Source organism: Parambassis ranga, chromosome 5 (genome assembly GCF_900634625.1).
Source record: "Parambassis ranga chromosome 5, fParRan2.1, whole genome shotgun sequence".
In the NCBI taxonomy this organism is placed as follows: Eukaryota; Metazoa; Chordata; class Actinopteri; family Ambassidae; genus Parambassis; species Parambassis ranga.
This window is the reverse complement of record NC_041026.1, coordinates 15,423,317-15,442,667: the sequence shown is the minus strand read 5'-3', so window position 1 is coordinate 15,442,667 and position 19,351 is coordinate 15,423,317. Positions and strand designations below refer to the sequence as shown.

Genomic DNA, 19,351 nt, shown 5'->3' with positions numbered 1-19,351 from the left:
GGAAAAAGGGAGAAAAAAAGAGCAAGAGAGAGAGAGACTCTTTGAAAAGCATTAACTGTGAAAGAAAAAAATGACATTGGATGAATTAGCCACGGAGACAATTAGGAGCATTTGAATGAAATGAGAACACCCTGTGAGCACATAATGAGATTACAATGTGGAAAGAACATTCATGAATATTTTGAATCCACCAGAGAGCTCTTATACGGAAACGCGTGTGCTTCTCGGTGATAAATCACTTGACATGCAGTCGATGCATGTTTGCGAGGCAGAATTTACGAAGCTGATGTGCCGCCTCACGAAATGTGATCCAGGAGGTCAAGGTTGAGACCCTTGACGGCACACTTGCTGACTTTTTTACAGTGCAACTTCATCTGATCATGACAGATTATTTTTTATTTCAGCGGCAGCTAGTTGAAACTCAGCACTGTCTAAAAAAATATCAAACAGCATTTGTGCAGACAGATGCTACACCAGCTATGATAGTGCAGAAAGCACTAGTGCAGGGTGCTCCCTCTTACAGCATAGTGTAGAAAAGGCCTACAGAACTCAACAGTCACCATCACTGTTACTACATAATTAATTGAAACCTTTATTAGTCCCACAATGGGGAAATTGCTTAAGGCAGCCCAGCAAAGAGCACCATATACCAGTGAGTACACTGGAGGCTATGCAGGGAAAGTGTCTTGCCCAAGGACACACAACTGTGACTAGGGAGGAGTTGGGATTGAACCACCTACCTTCCGGTTATGGGCCATCCCTGCTATACCACTGTGCCACTGCTGCCCACAGCAGGCATCCATTGTGCATCTACCAGAAGAACATATCCATGCTGTTATTAATAGGAATGTCCAGATCAGATTATGTGATTGGAAATTGGGCCATTGCGTGGTTTCAGACTCGATCACACACACACACACACACACACACACACATACACACACACACACACACACACACACGTAAACCCTAATAGGTTTGAAGAGGAGAGAAAAAAATGCCCTGTGACAGTGTGAAGGTGCAGGACAGCACAGCCAAGATAGCACAAATGATCGCAATGAGTGACCTGTCATTCAGCTTCACCGTGAGAAGCTGACCAACACTCCATCCACAGACGTGATGGCTGCAATCCTGGAATGTGGATTCCAATACCTGCCCCACTCACCCTTATGCTACCACCATCAGAACCCTTCATCCCACCACAGAAGCACAGATCAGGACAGAGTGTGGATGCCTCTTTCAGATGTTTCTCATTTCTTCAAACAGCTGTATCATTGCTGAGAGTTCTGATAAACAAGCCTGTGAATATGTCTACTGGAGCAGAACATGTCTTTAATCTGGTAATCTGCATAACGTATGAGTGTGTGATTACACAATGCTATGTTTCTTTCTTTTCATCAGCGGTGCTATTTTAAAACAGCGCTATGAATAAACAGCCTTCACTGAGGTTTTCTGAAGGACACGGCTCAGGGTCGGCCTCTCTGCCTGCAGGTTTGTTATGCCATCTCAAGCTAGAGGTGTCTGAATTACAGCAGCAGGCAGAACCTGTTCTCTCTTCAGATTAAAGGAGATTTTGAGGTATTCTGTGATGAGGCATTATCAAGGTTTTAGGGAAATACATTTACCGTATTTAGCAGGCATGAAGCTCAGACTCCTGGAGCTGAATTCAAATTCTCTTAATAAGACAGGAAGAGAAGACCAAACAGATGTGTAAAATCTGAATTATCAGCAGAAGTTGAGCTTGAAGCACATGTTGAGTTTCATCTCTGTGGGGACTCCTGTAGCATTATGTAACATAACCTGATGGAGTTCAAGAACAGAGCACAGAGTCTGAAATTTAGGCCAGAGGGGAAGTGCTTTCACACAGAGCATGATTGTAGTGTCCTAAAGCGAACAATTCACCATGCTATGAACTAAAGTTTAACTCTGGACAGATTACCCTTTTTTGAAGCAGTTAGACAACCATTTTCAAGCAGTTAAAGTACATCTCTTGACATCGACTCTTTTTTTTATGAAAAAAGCGCCTTCATGCTAAAAATGGCTCAGATAACTCTTCACTTCTGCCTAATAAGAATGCAAAAATCTATGAATATGCAAAATAGTCTCATCTTCTATCTGTTCTACTCTGCTACAACACTGTAAAAATACTCCGATGGTAAACCGGAACACCGGAATACAAAATTCGAAGAAAGCAATGCTGCTGCGCTCTACAACACAAGAAAAATCAGAATTATCGGCCTCTATAAAAATAGAAACCTTAGAACAAAAAGGCTGTAGACACCACATGGATATGGCAACATGGTTAAAATCTTTAGAATATATATCTTTATACATCCACCTGTTCACATTTCACAGCTCCCTTGAGCTGACTGGTCAAACAGTTGAGATTATACAGCCAGCAGAAAGCTCTCTTTCTCTTACAGATACAGTGTTGATGCTCTCATTTCTTTTTTTAGTTCAAGTACAATCCTGATTTTTACTATAATTCATGGAGGTCGAACCGGCCAGAAGGACTGGCCATGGTCACACAAAATAACAGGAATTATTACTCTGTATCAGGACTGCCTCTCACAACCTATGAATGACCAGATCTCATGTTTTCTCTTGTTTTAGAGTAACATACATATGTAGATGTTTATTACTATAGCTTATCTGCAGTGAGGTTTATTTTTTTTGTTTAAGGTGCACGATCCTTCTCTGCCACCCTGATGGTCACTGTTATTGTCAAGATACAGTCAGGTGTGCTTCATTTCATTTAATTTCATTTGATTTGATTTGGGTTGAGTGCAGTGCAGATCAGGTTAGTGGTAGTTTGCAGAGGCTGATTATGCAAGCTGATAAATAATCTAATGGGGTCAGATAGACTCTTGGCTGTAGTCCAGAGCACAATGAGCACAAAGAGCTCACCACTACTTCCACAACATGCTACCATGCTAATAAGTCTGAACAGGAAAGTGCAGACACACAGATAAACACACACACAGTCCCAGGCAGCCCCTTTGAAGCCAGGACCAATCTGAATGTCCTCGCAATGCAGAAATGTCCTCACAGGAATTTCAAATGAGTAGGACTGGTCCACGTAAACATGAAAAACACACACACACACACAAACACACACACACTGTCCTCTGCAAGCTGTAATCACTTGTGCTAGTTTCTGCGGGTGGTAAGCGTCTGTCCTGCTGAGCTCTGCAACAATTCCACTTCCTTCCTGTTCATGGTTACCATGGTAACAGCCAAGGAGAACTCTGTTATCATCAGATGGATCAGGCTGCAAAAAAAAAAAAAAGAAAAAAAAGAAAGAAAATATTTTTATCTCCACTTCCCCATCGCTCTGTCTCATACAGCCGGGGGACTGAGTGTCCTCACAGGTTTCACACTACAGCTGGAGTGTGCAGCCTTTTCCAAGAATGTGAGAGGAGGTAAAACAAGATAAGACAAATCTGAAGATCATAGCTTGCAAATGTTATAAATATTTATTTAAGCTTCTGATATAACACACACACACACACACACACACACACACACACACACACTCACAGACACAGAGAAAAAAATATGAAAATTACAGGAACGTCAAGTTATAAGAAAGAAATATGTTTCAAGCTCCATGGTTAAGAAGTGATAAAGATTTTGTTTAGAAGATAAGTTTGTCTGATTTAAATAATGTATAATATGTTATATTCTATTTTATTTTGTTCTAACAAAATAGCATGGTACACTGGCATGTTCCTAAAGTACTGTGTACACAGAGTTTTGTGTATCTGCACATTCTGGACAGTGCATAAATTCATGGGTGGAAAAAGTCCCGCAGACACAATGAGTCCTCCTGTTTGTGTGTCGATCAGAAGTGCATTCTTGATTTTGATTCCTGGGATTTATCAGCTGTAAGAATTACACACCCTTACATCACACTTTTATATTTGTTTCGGTCTCTCATGGTCCAGACAGGCACAGCAAATTCACACCCTTTCTGCATCCGCTGGTGGTTTTCTCTCATTTCTCAGCCCCATCTCTAACATGGCCTGTTCAATCAAAACAATAAAGCCAATAAAGGTAATCTACACCTTACATATGATTAGAAATCAACCTGGACACTGGTAGCTTTAAGCAGTACCAGTGGTAGGGACCCAAAGACATGGCAAATGTTCTGAACCAACAGAAGGTGAGTTCTATTTAAGAAAAAAATCAAGAAAATCCCAAAATCTAAAGAGCAAAACTATCAAAGGCCAGAAGAAACAAAAAGATACAGAGTAACAAACAGAAGACAACTGCTGGGAAAACCCCAGAACAAGTACCACAAGGGAAGAGCATCAGGTAAACGAACTAACAAAGCACGTGGCTTAAATACACTTGGAAGCGTAAACACGGCAAGTGAACATGATTAGGGTGTGGCAGGTTATCACACAGGCTGGAAAAAGGGAAGTAAAACTTATAGACACTCACAAAGAAGCAAGAATTTCAAAATAAAACAGGAAGTTGAACCAAAACAAGGCAAAAAAAGACAGCGGTGTAGAGCTGATTGTATGTGCTTTGAATCATATTTTTCATATTTCATCTCATCTCTACCACATAAGATACTTTATTTCTTCTGGATTCTTTGCATTTGTAACGTTAAGACAGTGGCAGTCAAAGCTTGTGGTCTGAAATAAAACCTGAGGATAAGCCGAGCCCTGTCTCCCAGAGCGTCTGCTGCCCGTCTCTCACATGCGACAGTCATTTCTAATCTAACTGCCTGTCTCGGAGGAGCAACCGGGGGGGGGGGGGGGGGGGGGGGGTGGAGGTGAAAGAGGAGCGCTTAGGCCGGTCAGGTGCTCCTGAGACAATCGGGGCAATTTAGAGGAGTCAACGTGCTAATGGCCTGCTAATCCGACTCCAGGGAGCACACCGGAGAGTTTCATTCATCATTTATTAATGCCAGAGAGGAGATCATGTCTAATCACTGATTATTTTATGGGTGTCTATTACCTGTGTGCTGAAAAATAACTGGATGTTTCCTACATGAATGGACCTGGTTTGGAGGCTGATGGGTCTTTGTATTCTGCCACATATGAATAAGAATGATTATGATTATCAGCTTTATGTAAATATCATTAGAGCTTAAGAATATACACAGAAGTCCATGTAACCATGTTGTGTGTCTGCATGGAGAGCAGCTACAAGGTCAGGAAAGTGTGCGAACAATAAATAAGCCTTAAAGAGATACAGTCAGAAAAAAAAAAGTGTTTGTTGTCAAACATAGGAAGAGACAGATTTTGAATGTGATGCGTCCTCTCATTGGACCAAAATACTCAGTCAGCCAGCAGGCACTAAGGCCACATTATAGGAGGCCTGAGGAGATGGTGGTTTCACACTGGAGCTTCATGTGGGGATTTTTCTATAGTTTGTTTCATAAAGTCTCATTTTTTCCTCCCTGTTCATGGTTGTTTTGTGTTTTTTAAAAAACACCAGAGTAACCCAACACCACAGTTTACAATGACACACACCATCTTAAGAATGACCTCATCGCTCTTAAATTTTATAGGTTGTTTATGGTACAGCTGTTCTCATTATTTTGTCCACTTTAACATAGAAGCTAAAAAAAAACTACAAATACAAACTTGTTTATCAGACTCTGATAAACTGTTCATTAGAATTATAACACACACACACACACCTTAAACACTTGTGTGTTCCTGCAGTCTGGACTGTGGTCACATAGTGTGGTAATCACCTGCTGTTGTTACTCTTTAACTTAAGAGCGGATGTGCAGCGTACTTTGCTAGTCTGGCGAGCACCCGACCTTCACCCTGTGGAAGTCACGTTACACAGGCCCAGAGTGAGGAGGAGGAGGAGGAGGAGGGAGGAGGAGGAGGAGGAGGGAGGAGGGAGGAGGTGAAGGAGAAATGGATACAGGATGAAGTAAGAGAAACAGAGAAAGGCATAAAAGCAACATTGTGACTCATCTTATCCCTGAATTCACCAGAATCAACCAATTAATTTGATTTCTGTGAGTAAAAGGAGACACGGCTATCCTCATTTACTTCAGGTGAAGAGGTGATATTTAAAAGCCGTTCTGACCATGATGACAAATACATTTCACTTCACAAGCATTAAACAAACATTACAATGGCCTTTTGGGCAACGCCACAGGGGGCTCACCGATAAGAACACACCGGATGTGTTTGCTCAGTGAGGACAGGGCCAAAGTCACACACGTACACACTGTGAAAGTGGATAAAAGAATGCATGTGTTCACTGTATCTGACCTTCGCACAACAAACACAGGGATTTACACACAAAATGACACCTGTGTGGTTCTGTGGAAGCACTCTGAGTTTCAGGTGATTCAGACTGTGTCCAGGTGTGTGTGTGTGTACCTAATCAGCAACAGGAGCTTCAGCAGATGACAGCTGACGTGCCGAGGTGTGTGTTCTCCAGCGGTAAGCGGCACTGACCTGCAAGGGTACATTTGATATCAGCTTTTTCTTTTGTCTTTTTTTACAGCACGAGGTGTCTCCCTAATACTTACAAATAAAAATGAGGACACATTCTGAGGAACCTCTGAGGTCAGACAACAAGTTCAGCAATGGTCTCAGGCCTGGACATTACCCAGGCGTGCCATCGTACAGGTTTAGTACACAACAAGAGATGTGTCTTCTCACCAAGCAGCAACCTCAAGAACTGAAAATGAAGCCTGTACAGAAGTGTCAAAAACTGGCAGCTCCCATGGCAGCCTGTGGGGGATAAAAGGAGTCAACACACATGCACGCACGCACGCACACATGCTTGCACACACACTTCCCCATGTCTTTGCTTGTATTTAGATTACCCAGGAGTTTAGGTGGACTTACTGCTAACATGATGGTGGTGAGACCCTCCCACATGGACTCAGAATGGCTCTTTAGAAAGCCTGTGGGTGATGTCAAGGAAGGTTCACACATGCTTTACAGCCCATCCACACCAGGATTTTTTAGACTTAATCAGTTTCACTTGTAAAGACGGTAAAAGGTCAGGGACATCGGGATCACGTTACATTATAGCAGAAAAAGAGAGAAATTACCATCCTACGACATGTGCAGTAAAACAAACTGGTAACTCAGTAATTAGTTCTTCAAAAACAACAAATGGAGATCACAACCCGGTGAGTAGATTGTGAGAACGCATAACAAATGTCTATCTTTTTTCCGTTTTTCAGGTATGCAGCCCTGAACATGATGAAACACGAAGATCTCTCTCTCTCTCCCTCCCTCCCTCCCTCCCTCCTCTTCCGCTCCCTCTCAGATCCCCCTCTCATTGTGCTCTTGAAGCGCTGCGTTGCTGGAGAGAGTGCTGCTTTGGTTCTTTATATAACTGTGAAAGACAGCTGAGAGTGTACAGTGCATCAGTACAGTACCACTCACAGTGGGAGGACAAGGCTCTCCTAAGTACTGCAGCAGCAGCAGCCACAGCAGCTATTTACTGTAATTACTGGAGCCCATTAAAGGAGCCAGCAGCAGAGAAGGATTCTTACAAGTATCAAGACCTGAGCTCTCCATTTTGTCACCGTCATGGCTGACAGGTGTACAGGTTTCAGCTCTGTCTGTCTGTCACAGGTCTCCAGCTGACTTATTCACATAAGCATCTCAGGCTTGGTAACATGTTTAGGTGCAGGGCGTGTTGGCACCTGCATTTTCTCTGAAAGAAGAAGCGTCAAGATCACATTTCTGCCTGCTGTGACCCTTCGTTCAGCCAGAGATCAAGTCTGTAACACCTGGTGCAAAAACAGCTAGGTTCCTGCAGTTTGGTGATGCAGTGGTGCCACTTTCCACTTATATTGTTGTTGTCTAAGTTGTGTTTTGTCAGCTGTTCCTATGTATTCTTGTGAAACACACATACAGATGCAAAATAATCTTTAAAAAGATTATGTTAAAAACAATCTTCAAACAGCCGTTGATTGATCCCTTTAACTATTTCATGATAAACTGTCTGCCTTTAATTACTTCAAATTGCAGCAGGACACTTTTCCCTGTTACATGTGTAATCATGATGATGACCAGCATGTGGGGAACACTGTCATTGTGTTGCCAGGAAACCAGCAAGTAATCATTCAGTGCTGCCCATCATCCGGACCCCCTGCTCCTCAAACAGGGCGGAGCCTTAATTTCCTGTTATTTCACCTCTGCTGTCATTGTAATATCCTGTGTGAATTACTATGAGGTGAATGGCTCACTTGATGATGTAACAGGAAATCACCCCCCCCCCCCTCAAAAAAAAAGAATAAAAGGAAAGTGAAGGAGAGCCATTGTAGAAGGAGAAGCAGGGACAGATCTACAGGAGAGGAGGGGGGGGGTTATTATTTATAGCACTGCTCACAGTGCTGTCTTTTTTCACCCTCACTTCCTCACTGTCTTTTTTTAACACTAATTGAAGAAAAAGAAGGAAAGAAAATTCACACAGGAACACAGCAAAGATTCTTACTGACAGTACAGACAGTCAGAGAGTATATATATATATATATATATATATATATATATATACCACACTGATTGTGTGGTTATCATGCTCTAGACACAAGGTCAGATTGAGATCAGTGGTTGAAGTGTTTCTTTTGTCTTTCAACACAGACTCTCTTTTTACCGCACATAAAACGAATAGAGCGGTGGATGGGAAGGGAAGTGGCAGAGTTTCAGTTTAAGCAATCAGAGATGCAGCTTCTAGAAACCACAGCAAAGAAACAACAAGAAAACCCTGCGTGTGTGTGTGTGGAAGACGATGAGGGCGGGAAGTTTCAGGCATAGCAAAACCGACAAAAACAAGCAGTTACTATACAGTTTCTATTGGAATCTTGTTTTGAAAAGCTTAATGATAACACCGCAGATCACTGGTTATTAATACATTCATCCACAACTTTAACTTCACCTGTGGATGCTCAGAAACAGAGGCTGAGACGCAAACAGGCAGAAGACGGGGCTCAGGCGTTAAATAAAACCAACATGGAATTGCAGTTCACCTTGCAGCCTCTAGGGGCTGACTCCACAAGCTTCGTCTGTAGTTATTTACCTTTGCTTATTTGTGTTAGCTAACTGGCTGTAGCTACAGGTTTTGTATCATTATTGTTGTTAGTGTACTGTTATACAAATTACATTAACATTAATGGAGATAAACTTTAAACCACACCTTTGTGTCGACATCTGGCTACACCAGAATAAAATTCTCCTGCTTCAGCCTTCAGCTCAAGAATTGATTAAATAATTTGAGAATTAAGGCATGAATTAAAAAACAAACAAACCCAAACATCAGACACGATGTTGGGAAACGTTGACTAATTCAACATTTACTTCCTGTAAATAAGAACGCAGCTTCTTCTTTCTCAATAAGTGACTCTTCCAGCGTAGGTTTGTGGTTTTAGAAATAAGGAGGAAACATGTTTAAAGAAAAAAATATTTCAATATTTATTCGCGGTATAAACATGTCTTGTGTTGTTTCCATATATACTGTACAATACATAGGGTCAATCATATTTCCTTCAGTAGACAGAAAAGTGAAACTGCCCCGGTTAACATGCCCCTTGTTGTTTTTTTGTTTTTTTTTCCATACACAGACAGATTGCATCTTTCTTTTTTTAAAAACTGTTTACAGCACAATACAAAACAGCTATTCAACGTGACTTTGAAGCTGTAACACGATGCAAGATGCATTGTCAAAAAAATCCCTGAAAAATTCCTCACTGAGGTAACATTTTTAAATCATTCACTTCTTCTTTCACTCTGCCTCTCCTCTCCTCTCCTCTCCTGTCGCTTATCCGCCACCCGAGCACATTCTTACAGAGATGTAGCTACAAGTTTAAGGACACAGAAACTGTCGTTCCTGTGATCTGGCAAATTTACAAACAGAGAAAAAGACTTGATTTCTCTTTCATTGTTACAAAGACAGAAAAAAATACACAAGAAAGCAGCTTAAAATCAACCGTATCCTTTTTTTTTTTTTTTTAAATCTTCCTTTCTTTTCTTTAAATAGAAAAGCTCCGTACTGAAATATATTTCAATCCTAGGGTGCAGGTGATCAAGTCTGCAATGTTATCTTATTGTCTTATTGTGAATGGGATATGACTCCAGTTCATTCAAGCTTGGATGTATTATTTTCATCTATAACAGGAGAGGAACTTTTGCATATAACTTCATAACATATTCATATTGAAAGGCCACAGGAATAGCATAGAGCACATTATATCAAAACAAGACGGAAAAATACCTTGTAATTATTAAAGCCAGGTGGTGTAAGAGTCTATTGTGAAACAAAAATGGCATGCTGAACCACAGCGCTGGCTGTATGAAGCAGTGTGTGTGTATATGTTTGTGTGTGTGTGTGTGTTTGGGAAGGGCATCTGTCAGGTTAGAACAGGGCACACATGCCCCTATATTTTTTGGGACACCCCAGGTGAAATGTTACTTCAGTCCATTCCCCATAATCAAGCTGGATCTTGTATAATAACAGAGTATAGATATAGTACAAAAAGAAGAAAAATGTAAAAACGTTGAGGTCTTGGATCTACAAAATACTGCAAAAAAAGGTGTTTTGATATATTGCAGAGTAACAAAGAGGACCTCGTGTGACCCGTTACGGTAAAAAGACAGCTCTGGTTATTACCGTGTTCATGTTCAAACAACAGATAACAAACATTTGTTGTTTTTTTTCCCCACACATTGTTTTTTTTTGTCTAAAGTGAGATACAAAGAGTATTGAACAGTCAGCATTAGAAACAAGTTAGAGAGATTATATAAGGCCAGCTAAAAACCAAACCCTCGCTTCAGCTTCTGTGCCCTCTTGAAATCCACTTCTAAGTTTCTGTTAAGACCTCGTCCACACCAAGCTTTGGGCCTCATGCAACAAACACTAGCAGATCCTTCACTGTCACTGGAAGAGGCCTGCTGAGGAGGACGTGTAGTCGGTGGAAAGTGGACAGGTAGGTTTCATCTTCATCTTTCAGCTTGACTTTTAAGATTAGTTCTGAATTCATAATGTGTTTCCTTTAAAATTCATTAATCTCCTCATGTGTCCTACCAACACCTGCCTCACACCATCTGTACAGAAACAGGAATCTCTAAACTGTCACATGCTGCTCTTCTTCAGAAAGTTGTTTACTTCTTTAGAAGTTGTGTGATTACAGTGCCGTGATGCAAATATTGTCGCTTTTTTTTAGTCTGGTATGTGTTTTTTTTTCACAGCACGGCACTGTTTTTGCTCATTTTTGGTCAAGTTGGCTCTAAATAACAGTCAAGGATCAGATCTCCTCGCGAACAGGCGTCAGGATCAGCTGATGATGATGTAACACAAAATGTTCTTCCATGAGGCCCAATGTACCTTACTAACATTAGTTCAATTAGTGTAGAGCTGTTTCACTCATGAGTGGAAAAGCTAATTAGGAGAAACACGACTGCAGCATTCTGATGTGGACGCTGTCTCAGAAAACGGCCTCGACTACACGCTGTGTGCCGCCGCGGTCAAGCAGCAACAGCAGTTAAAAAAACCATCCTCGTTGTTTTTGTCCTTCCCACCCAAGTAAAGCAACATCCAACCCGTGGTTACGTCTACTGTTAGAGAGCATACAGTACCACAGCATGCTCAGGTATACAAAATAATATAGATCTGTTTAATATTAGCTCTATTATATATATATATATATTTATATTCATTTGTGTTTAATATATATTTCATTTAATATACCCAAGGCTTAAGGCTGAGTCAACTCAGACTAAACTTTCTTTGATGAAATGGGTGATCCCTTTTAAAAAAGACGTTTCCGTTTCCCCTCCAGTGCGGTTAAAGGACGTGAAGCTTCCTCTTAAGTAAGTGCAGTCTGAAGGTGTCTGAGGGGCCAGTCCCAGGCCACAGCACGGAGACCAGGTTACAACCCTGGTCCCTTTTCTTTTTGGCAAATCTCTTGAGAGGGAACCTAAGACAAAGCGAACAACTTCCTTCCTGGGCAGAGAGACGTTCGCAACCGTAGGGTTACATAAGAAAGACTGAGGTACGTCTTTGCCTGAGGCAACTGAGACGAGCTGCCCGAGGAGTTCTCTTTTACTTTGACGCCACACTGAAACTGGTTTATACTTCTAAGTGCGATGAGACTGACATAATCAAAACAGCTGGTGGAACGGATGGGTACTTCTTGTTAGGCAACTGGATGAACAGGAAGTAGGAACTGAAATGAAAACAGTTGGCCAAAGGTTGAACCAAATACAGGAGGATTCGACTGATTCATAACCACTAACCCCCCTCGGACCTCTGCTCGCTCCTCCTCCTCCTCCTCCCTGCTGCACTGTGCAGCTGTCAGGACTCGTCGCAGCCTGGGACTGGCCTCTCCTCTCCTCTCTCTCTCTCTCTCTCTCTCCACTCCTGAATGTCTCTTTATCTGCCTGCTTCCAGCAGCCGGCTCCAAGTGCCAACAAGTCAATGGCTACACCACTGTGCAAACTGCATTAGGTCATTACAAACCTAAAGAAAAACACGTTTCTAAAAGAAAACAAAAAAAGAGACTAGGAATACCTCAACACCCATTCCCCTTCTTTAGTTTTACAATCTCGTAAGCCATTATTGGATTGGATTACTTTGTTTGTGGACAAAGATAAGATTTCTATGCGTATATATTTTTATATAAGGTATAGATCTGTGCGTAAATGTACATAAAAATATACAAAAATGCATATAGACATACTGAATTTGTTAAGGACTGCCCATACATTTTCTGCTATGTACGTTAACATACATACAGTACAAACATACATAATCTGTTCATGTGTGTGTGTGTGTGTGTGTGTGTTAATTCCTTGGTTTTTAAAAACTCTACATTCAGTAGAGCGAGATATCCTACGATGTAAATCCCAGATTCTCCACTTGGCACCAGTCAGCTCAGTACGAGAGCCAAGACAGAAAGACAGAGAGGACGTTGTCGTCTCGTAAAGCGAGCGCTGTAGATGTTCCTATCTTTGTGTGAAGCTGTCTGTGGCCAGTCAGTCAAGTCTCCCCCAAGTGATTGGGGCTTCCTCAGTATCAATCAACACTGAGGAGAACACCATCGGAGAAAAAAAAAAAAAACACGACGTGGCATCTCTGACACCCCCCACCTACTGTCGCTTCAACACTGCTCCGTGGCCAGGCTCTCAGACAACGAGCCTCAGGAGGCTAAAACATTCATTGAAACAGGCTGCTTTCCTCCAGTGCAGCCATTTGTTACCATGGTAACAACACCACCGTGACCCCTCTTTCCCCTTCATTATAAACAAAAAAAGGGGGACAGTCTCCAGTCAAAATTTCATGTGGACTCCAGCGTGTCCAGCTGAAAAACATTGTGATTGGTCGGGGTGGTGAAGAAGAGCTGGTCGTGCGTCGGGGATGTCGAGTGGTTGTCGCAGGGGCTGTTTAGGCCCAGCGTCCGCTCAAAGTCCAGCAGCTGGCCCATGAAGTTAAAGTTCGGGGAAATGTTCGACTTCTTCCTCTTGACAAAGTCGTAGGCGTCATTGAGTGACAGATTGAGCTTCTGCATCAGATAGGCCACTGTGACGGTGACCGAGCGGCTGATCCCGGCAAGGCAGTGCACCAGGATGCCGCACTTTTTGGAGCGTGCCTCGTCTGAGGAGGAGGAGCAGATGAAAGATGATTAGATTAGAAAAAGTTATCTTCCTGACATTTTGACCCACATTCATATAAAAACGTATTTTTAAGGGTGTAAAATTGAACCCAGGGTGACTCATTGACCTCCCTGAGTGAAACGTGAACATGTTTCCACAGGTTGTTTCTGTTACTCTGTGAAATATAATCATTTAAACTTACTTTGATTTAATTCAAACTGCTAAATTAGCAGATCATCATACGGTTAGAGAGTCCACATTCACTCCATTAGTCAGCTTTAACCTGTAGCTACATGGATACTCAGAAATCCTCTGCATGCATTTCACTGTGAATTACCTCCTATTGTTGAATCTATTGTTTATGAGAGGAAATAATCACTATGATTATCCGTCAGTGACAGTTAGTACACCTAGTTCTTTTAAACAGAGACACATTTCTATGATCCTGTTTAAATTGTGCCATGAATTAAACATTTGTCCATTTAAAACATCATTTTCTAATAATACTCTGAAAAATACACTACACCTGACAAATGTGTGTCCTTCTCCTAGACTTGTATAACAGACTGACTCTTCTTTCTGTTATTATACAGCCAGTTGATCTATTATATTGATCATCATTCATATTTCCTTCTGATATAATCCCCATGGTGCTCTGCAGGAAGCCACATGTCTTATACCTATTGATGCTACGTGGTTTATGACAATTTTATACAACAGAATGATGTATTAATAACATATTTAGCAGATGACGGGATAATATTAATGACCATTAGATGCTCCCTGACCTGAGAGTACAGCTGTGTGCATTTATATGATTCTACTTTCTATCCAGAGTGACTGTTCTCAATGGAACATCATATTTCATTCTGCTTTCTAGCACTCTGTCTGCAGAAAAACCTGAATAACAAAAAAAAAACATCTTACATTATTAACGGCCGACATCCACCTATCAGTTTCCAGCCCTTGCACTTGCATCTCTACAGGCCATTAGAGCGAGAGCTAAGTGCTCGTCTTTCTTCCCTTCTTCTCACCCTCTCTTTCATCCTCTCTTCCTCTCTGCCCTGCATCTCTTGTTGTTGCAGGATTGGGGTCAGTCGGCTCACGAGCTCAGGCTGCTGAGCCGATGCCAAATTAAATTTATATGTGATGTGTGCTCACGTTCCACAATAAAAAAAAAGAAGAAGAAAAAAAGAAAGAAAGAAATCCTCATCAGGGGAATCAAAGCTAAAACTACCCGGCTCAGGAGTCAAATAAGTAACCAGCAGTTAATCTGCTGGAGCTGATCTGCTGCCAGAGCAGCATTACGTCACTTTAAATGCATAATAATGTAATAACCTCCCATTTATCACGCTGCCTCTCCCTCTGTGCATACAAAAAACATATAAACAATATTTTTTCTTTCAAGTTTACACAGCACTGCCGCCTTTAACTCGTGATCACCCTGCTGTTTACTGAGAGGATCTAACACCTGCATTATTACAGCCGGCTCCATTCAACATCAGCATGACCCAAATCTGCCACGACCTCTGGCTCTGGCATATGTCACACTTCCTCCCACCTAAGCAGAATCATTACTTCTAAAAAATAGAATAATATCAGCGGTCTGGAGAAACATAAAGACTCTGACTCATCAGAGAGGGAATTCACTCACTCGTTTTCTGGGAATGGAGGTCGGGAAATACTGAAAATGGGACACAACACCAGGGCTGTAATCCTTCACTGTGACCCCATTCTCAAAGAATCCATTTCCATGTTTTATTCAAAACATTGCTTCATATTTTGTCATTTCAAATTCCTGTTTTATCAGTCACAGTGGACTGCAGGATTCTGAGTCTGTTAGGGGGTGGCCCAATGAAACAATATACTGACACTATAACATAATAACTGTGACATTTAAAAAGCTGATCTCTCTCTCACCGATGAATGAAATGGCCTCTGGGAAAAACTGTGACAGGTTCTGGCTCCAGTGATCAGAGATGGGGATCTGTTTGTACTTGAAGTCGCCCTCGTGTTCAAACATATTGGGCAGGTTGGGCGTCACGTTGAGGATGTACTTGATATTGTACTTGCTGAGCACATCCAGGTTGGTGGAGTCTTTGGCACAGCCCAAGTAAAGGTACGGCAGGATCTGGACGGGGAACGCTGGCTGGTTGTTGGGCAGCGGACTGCCCTCTGATTCCGTGGCGCTGCCCGGCTCGCGGTCTGACTCCCCATCCGAGCAGTCCGAACTGATGCGGAGTCCTCCCAAGCCAAGGACGGAGGTCGGCGGGGAGCTGCTAGGACAGGAGCAGTCCAAATTGGTCTCGCAGTGCTCGGGGTACTCTGACTGGAACTTGTTGAAGCCCCCTAGAGGATGAGGAAGACAGCAAAAAAAGCAATGATACACCACATTACAACAGTGATGGAGAGCATGTGCACAACATTTCCTGGCCTCCTTTAAGCCACCTTGTCTTCATGTTCTCTTTCAGTCCATGCTGGCCTAAAGCCTGTGCACATGTGCCTCCCTCTTGGTTCTAATCTTGTGTGTGTCTATCCATTATTGTGACAGCATGGTGTGGCCAGGTTACAGGTGACACAAAGATGTTATGAGGTCTGACCTGGTCTGACCTGGTCACCAAGAGAGCTCATTCAGACACACTCAGAGGCAGTTGGAGGGTGAAGCAAAGGAAGTGTGGCAAAAAAAGTGCAATTTAACACCCACAATATGGCAGCTGAATGTCAGCACTGCATGACACAGTGTTTTAGGTAGTAAAATAATATGTTTGAGTAAAAAGTTGGTGAAATTTTAATTAAAAATTGACACATTTTATGGCAATTAAACTAAATTAGTCTATTGTGTAGCCAGGAAGAAGAGGTGAGGTGGAGGATAATTTAAACTGAACACTCAAAATAATCTTAAAATGTGTCAGCATTTAGTGGATTAAGACACAGAAACAGATTATTTTTAATCTGTAATCACACACTGAAAGAAGTGTGAGGGGTTAAAGAATAATAATAACCGTGGTATTTACGTCAGAACGAGCATGAAAACAGGCCGGACAGATGTGCTCCATTGAGAAAAGCTGAGCCCTGCAGAGCAGGACTGTCAGCTCCGCTGCAACAGCACGCAGCTCGGTGGACTTTTTGTGAATGGCAGCTCGGCGTGTGACTACCGCTCAAACATTTCCTGTTATCTACAAGCACAAACACACTCATAGCTGCTTTTAGAGCTGCTTTCTCTTCCACTCGCCATATTATTAAAGCATGTGAGCTTTCATTTGAAGGGTTATTCAGAGTGTGCCGTCGTGCCTTCGCTTCTCGGTTCATTCATGAAAAAAAACGCTCGTCTTTTCCTGAAGGAACACAACATGGCGGGGCCATTTCTGCAGCATTTAATTGAAAACATACTGTATTCAAGCCAGCAGCTTCACACACAGAGACAAAGTATCTACACGGCTACATTCTGCCTTTATTTTGAAAATAACTTCCGCAATGATAATAATAAAAACATAAATATTTATTACCGTAAAGATCAAACTTCACAGTGACAGCGGATCTGATTACATTATTATTAATGTGTCTAATTAGGCTTCACACACGTCATTAGTGTGCACAGATGACAGCAGCTGGATGTGGCCCTCACACACCGACACTTTATTTATATGATTATTATGTGACTTTATCAGACTCTTTATCAGGTTAAATGTTGGAATGCACCTCTGTTAGGGTTTATTCGGCTGTTTAACCATGTGGTGACATCAACATTAAGACTTCTATCTGAGCGATTCTAGTATGTTTGTGGGTTAAAGTCTCCCTCAGCCCCTCCATGTGTCCGCTCTTACCCTCTAGATAGAAAGCCTTGCACCCATCGTCCCGCAGCTTCTGCAGGAGCAGCCCCAGCACGGAGCTCCCAAGCCCGGACTCCTGCCGCTCCGTGGTCGCCTCGTCGTAGAGAACCACCACGTCCGTCTTGCAGCGCTTGACAAATTTCTCCTTGTCCTCGTTGTTGGGGATGATGGAGCGGATCGGGAGGTTGCCCTTCTTCAGCCTGCGGAGCATGAGGCCCGGGATGGCCAGGTTGATGGCCGACTCGATGTGCGAGGACTCGTACAGCTCATGGGGTCTGCAGTCCAGCAGCAGCAGAGAGCTGGCCCCGGACTCCAGCTCCTCCTGCAGCCACTCCACGCTCTTACTCGACATCATCATCATAGTCACGATCACGGAGCCGCTCCACAGATGATTAATTTTCATCAGGGTAACGTTAATCCGCCTGTCCCCGGCCGTGACATGGAAACAGCACAACAGAATAGAGGAGGGGGAAAAAGAACAACAACAACAGAGAAATCACGGCGCTAAACTTCCCTTCCCGCGGCCACCGACACCACCACCACCGCCGCCGCCGCTCCTGCTGCTCTTCCTGCGGGCGCAAGGCACCCGACGCGTACTTCCACACACACGCACACACATCCAATACGCGCGCCGCACCGATGCCCCTCTGCTCGGAGCAGGAAACTTGAACATGCAGCGGTTTCTTTGCCTCTTTCCTTCAGCCTGACAGGAGCGCAGCTTTCACTCCAGTCCATCGACGTCCATTTGGCGAGCGCGCTCCAACTTTGAGGCGTCCGCAGCCCCCCGCGAAACGGCCCGGAAGACGCCTCCTTACTGTCTCAGGAGGACGTGATGTTCGACCGAGCCGCTGATGCTAAAAGCCCATGATTATTGTTATTATTTGACATGCTGGCCCGTGGAGCACCTCTGGTTTGTCATTTGCACTGGATGCGTTAAAGGGGCTCTGCGGGCTTGTCATTGAAGAGAGGGAGGAGCGCAGAGATTTAAAGGTGCAGAGCTGCTGAGGATTCACAGCCTGGCTGCACGACACACACACACACACACACACACACACACACACACACACCATCCATTCATTGAAATGATTTAGCCTTAAAAACAGTCAGTGTGGGAAATGTACACATTAAAGTCAAAGTTTGATTCACATATTAGTGATGAAAATATATTTTAAAAATCTGATTAAAAGTTACAGAGATGTTTACTGTCACATGTGAGCTGCTTTAACTGTTCTTGATAGTTCCCTTATAGATATTTACGCTGACAGTGTATTAAACTGTGTTCAGGTAAAGTGGTCCCTGGGTGTACCATCTGTGAAGACATACAGGCTGTATCTGTTCGGCAGTTTGACACTATATTTCATGATAATAAATGGACATTAGAAAAAAAACATTATGGGGGAGAAATTTTTACAGTGTTTTCCTCATCTTCTTCAAATGTCAGGGAGTAAGCCTGGCCACCCGTACAATGAAAAAAAAATCAACATTACTGACCTCCACTGCTGGTGCTTCTATGGCAGAATCAACAGATATTAATCAATAATTCATAGTAAGAAAATCTAAACATCAGCTGTGAGATGCACATTTTAACAGGCAGAGAGAATTTCAATGAATTTTAGCTGCAATTATGTCTCTATTTTCTATTATTATTATATTCCCTGTGTGTCAAAATAAACTAGTAAGCTGATGGAGTTATGGGCCTCGTACACATGAGGACACACAACATCTTCCCTTTTTTTGTCTCTCAAAAGAAAAAGAAAAAATCTGACAAAATAAAGATAGAGAAATATATGTTATGTAGAAAACGTGTGCAGAACTAATCACATGAGAAGTTCATCTTCTTAATGATAAAAAGTGATCATCACGCAGCAAAAAGTTTGTCCACACGGTGTGTGTGTGTGTGTGTGTGTGTGCGGTCAGTCACTGCATCTGTTT

General features: G+C 42.5%; 1 protein-coding gene across 1 annotated transcript; it reads right to left on the bottom strand.

Moving 5' to 3' along the window:
- Positions 1–9,388: 9,388 nt before the first annotated feature.
- dusp7 (dual specificity phosphatase 7) lies at positions 9,389–18,358 on the bottom strand. The gene is made up of 3 exons (XM_028405899.1): positions 17,414–18,358; positions 15,510–15,938; positions 9,389–13,590 (listed from the first exon to the last, which is right to left on the bottom strand). The coding sequence occupies exons 1-3, from the start codon at positions 17,820–17,822 to the stop codon at positions 13,274–13,276; spliced, it is 1,155 nt and encodes a 384-aa protein (XP_028261700.1). The 5' UTR covers positions 17,823–18,358; the 3' UTR covers positions 9,389–13,273.
- Positions 18,359–19,351: the final 993 nt, after the last annotated feature.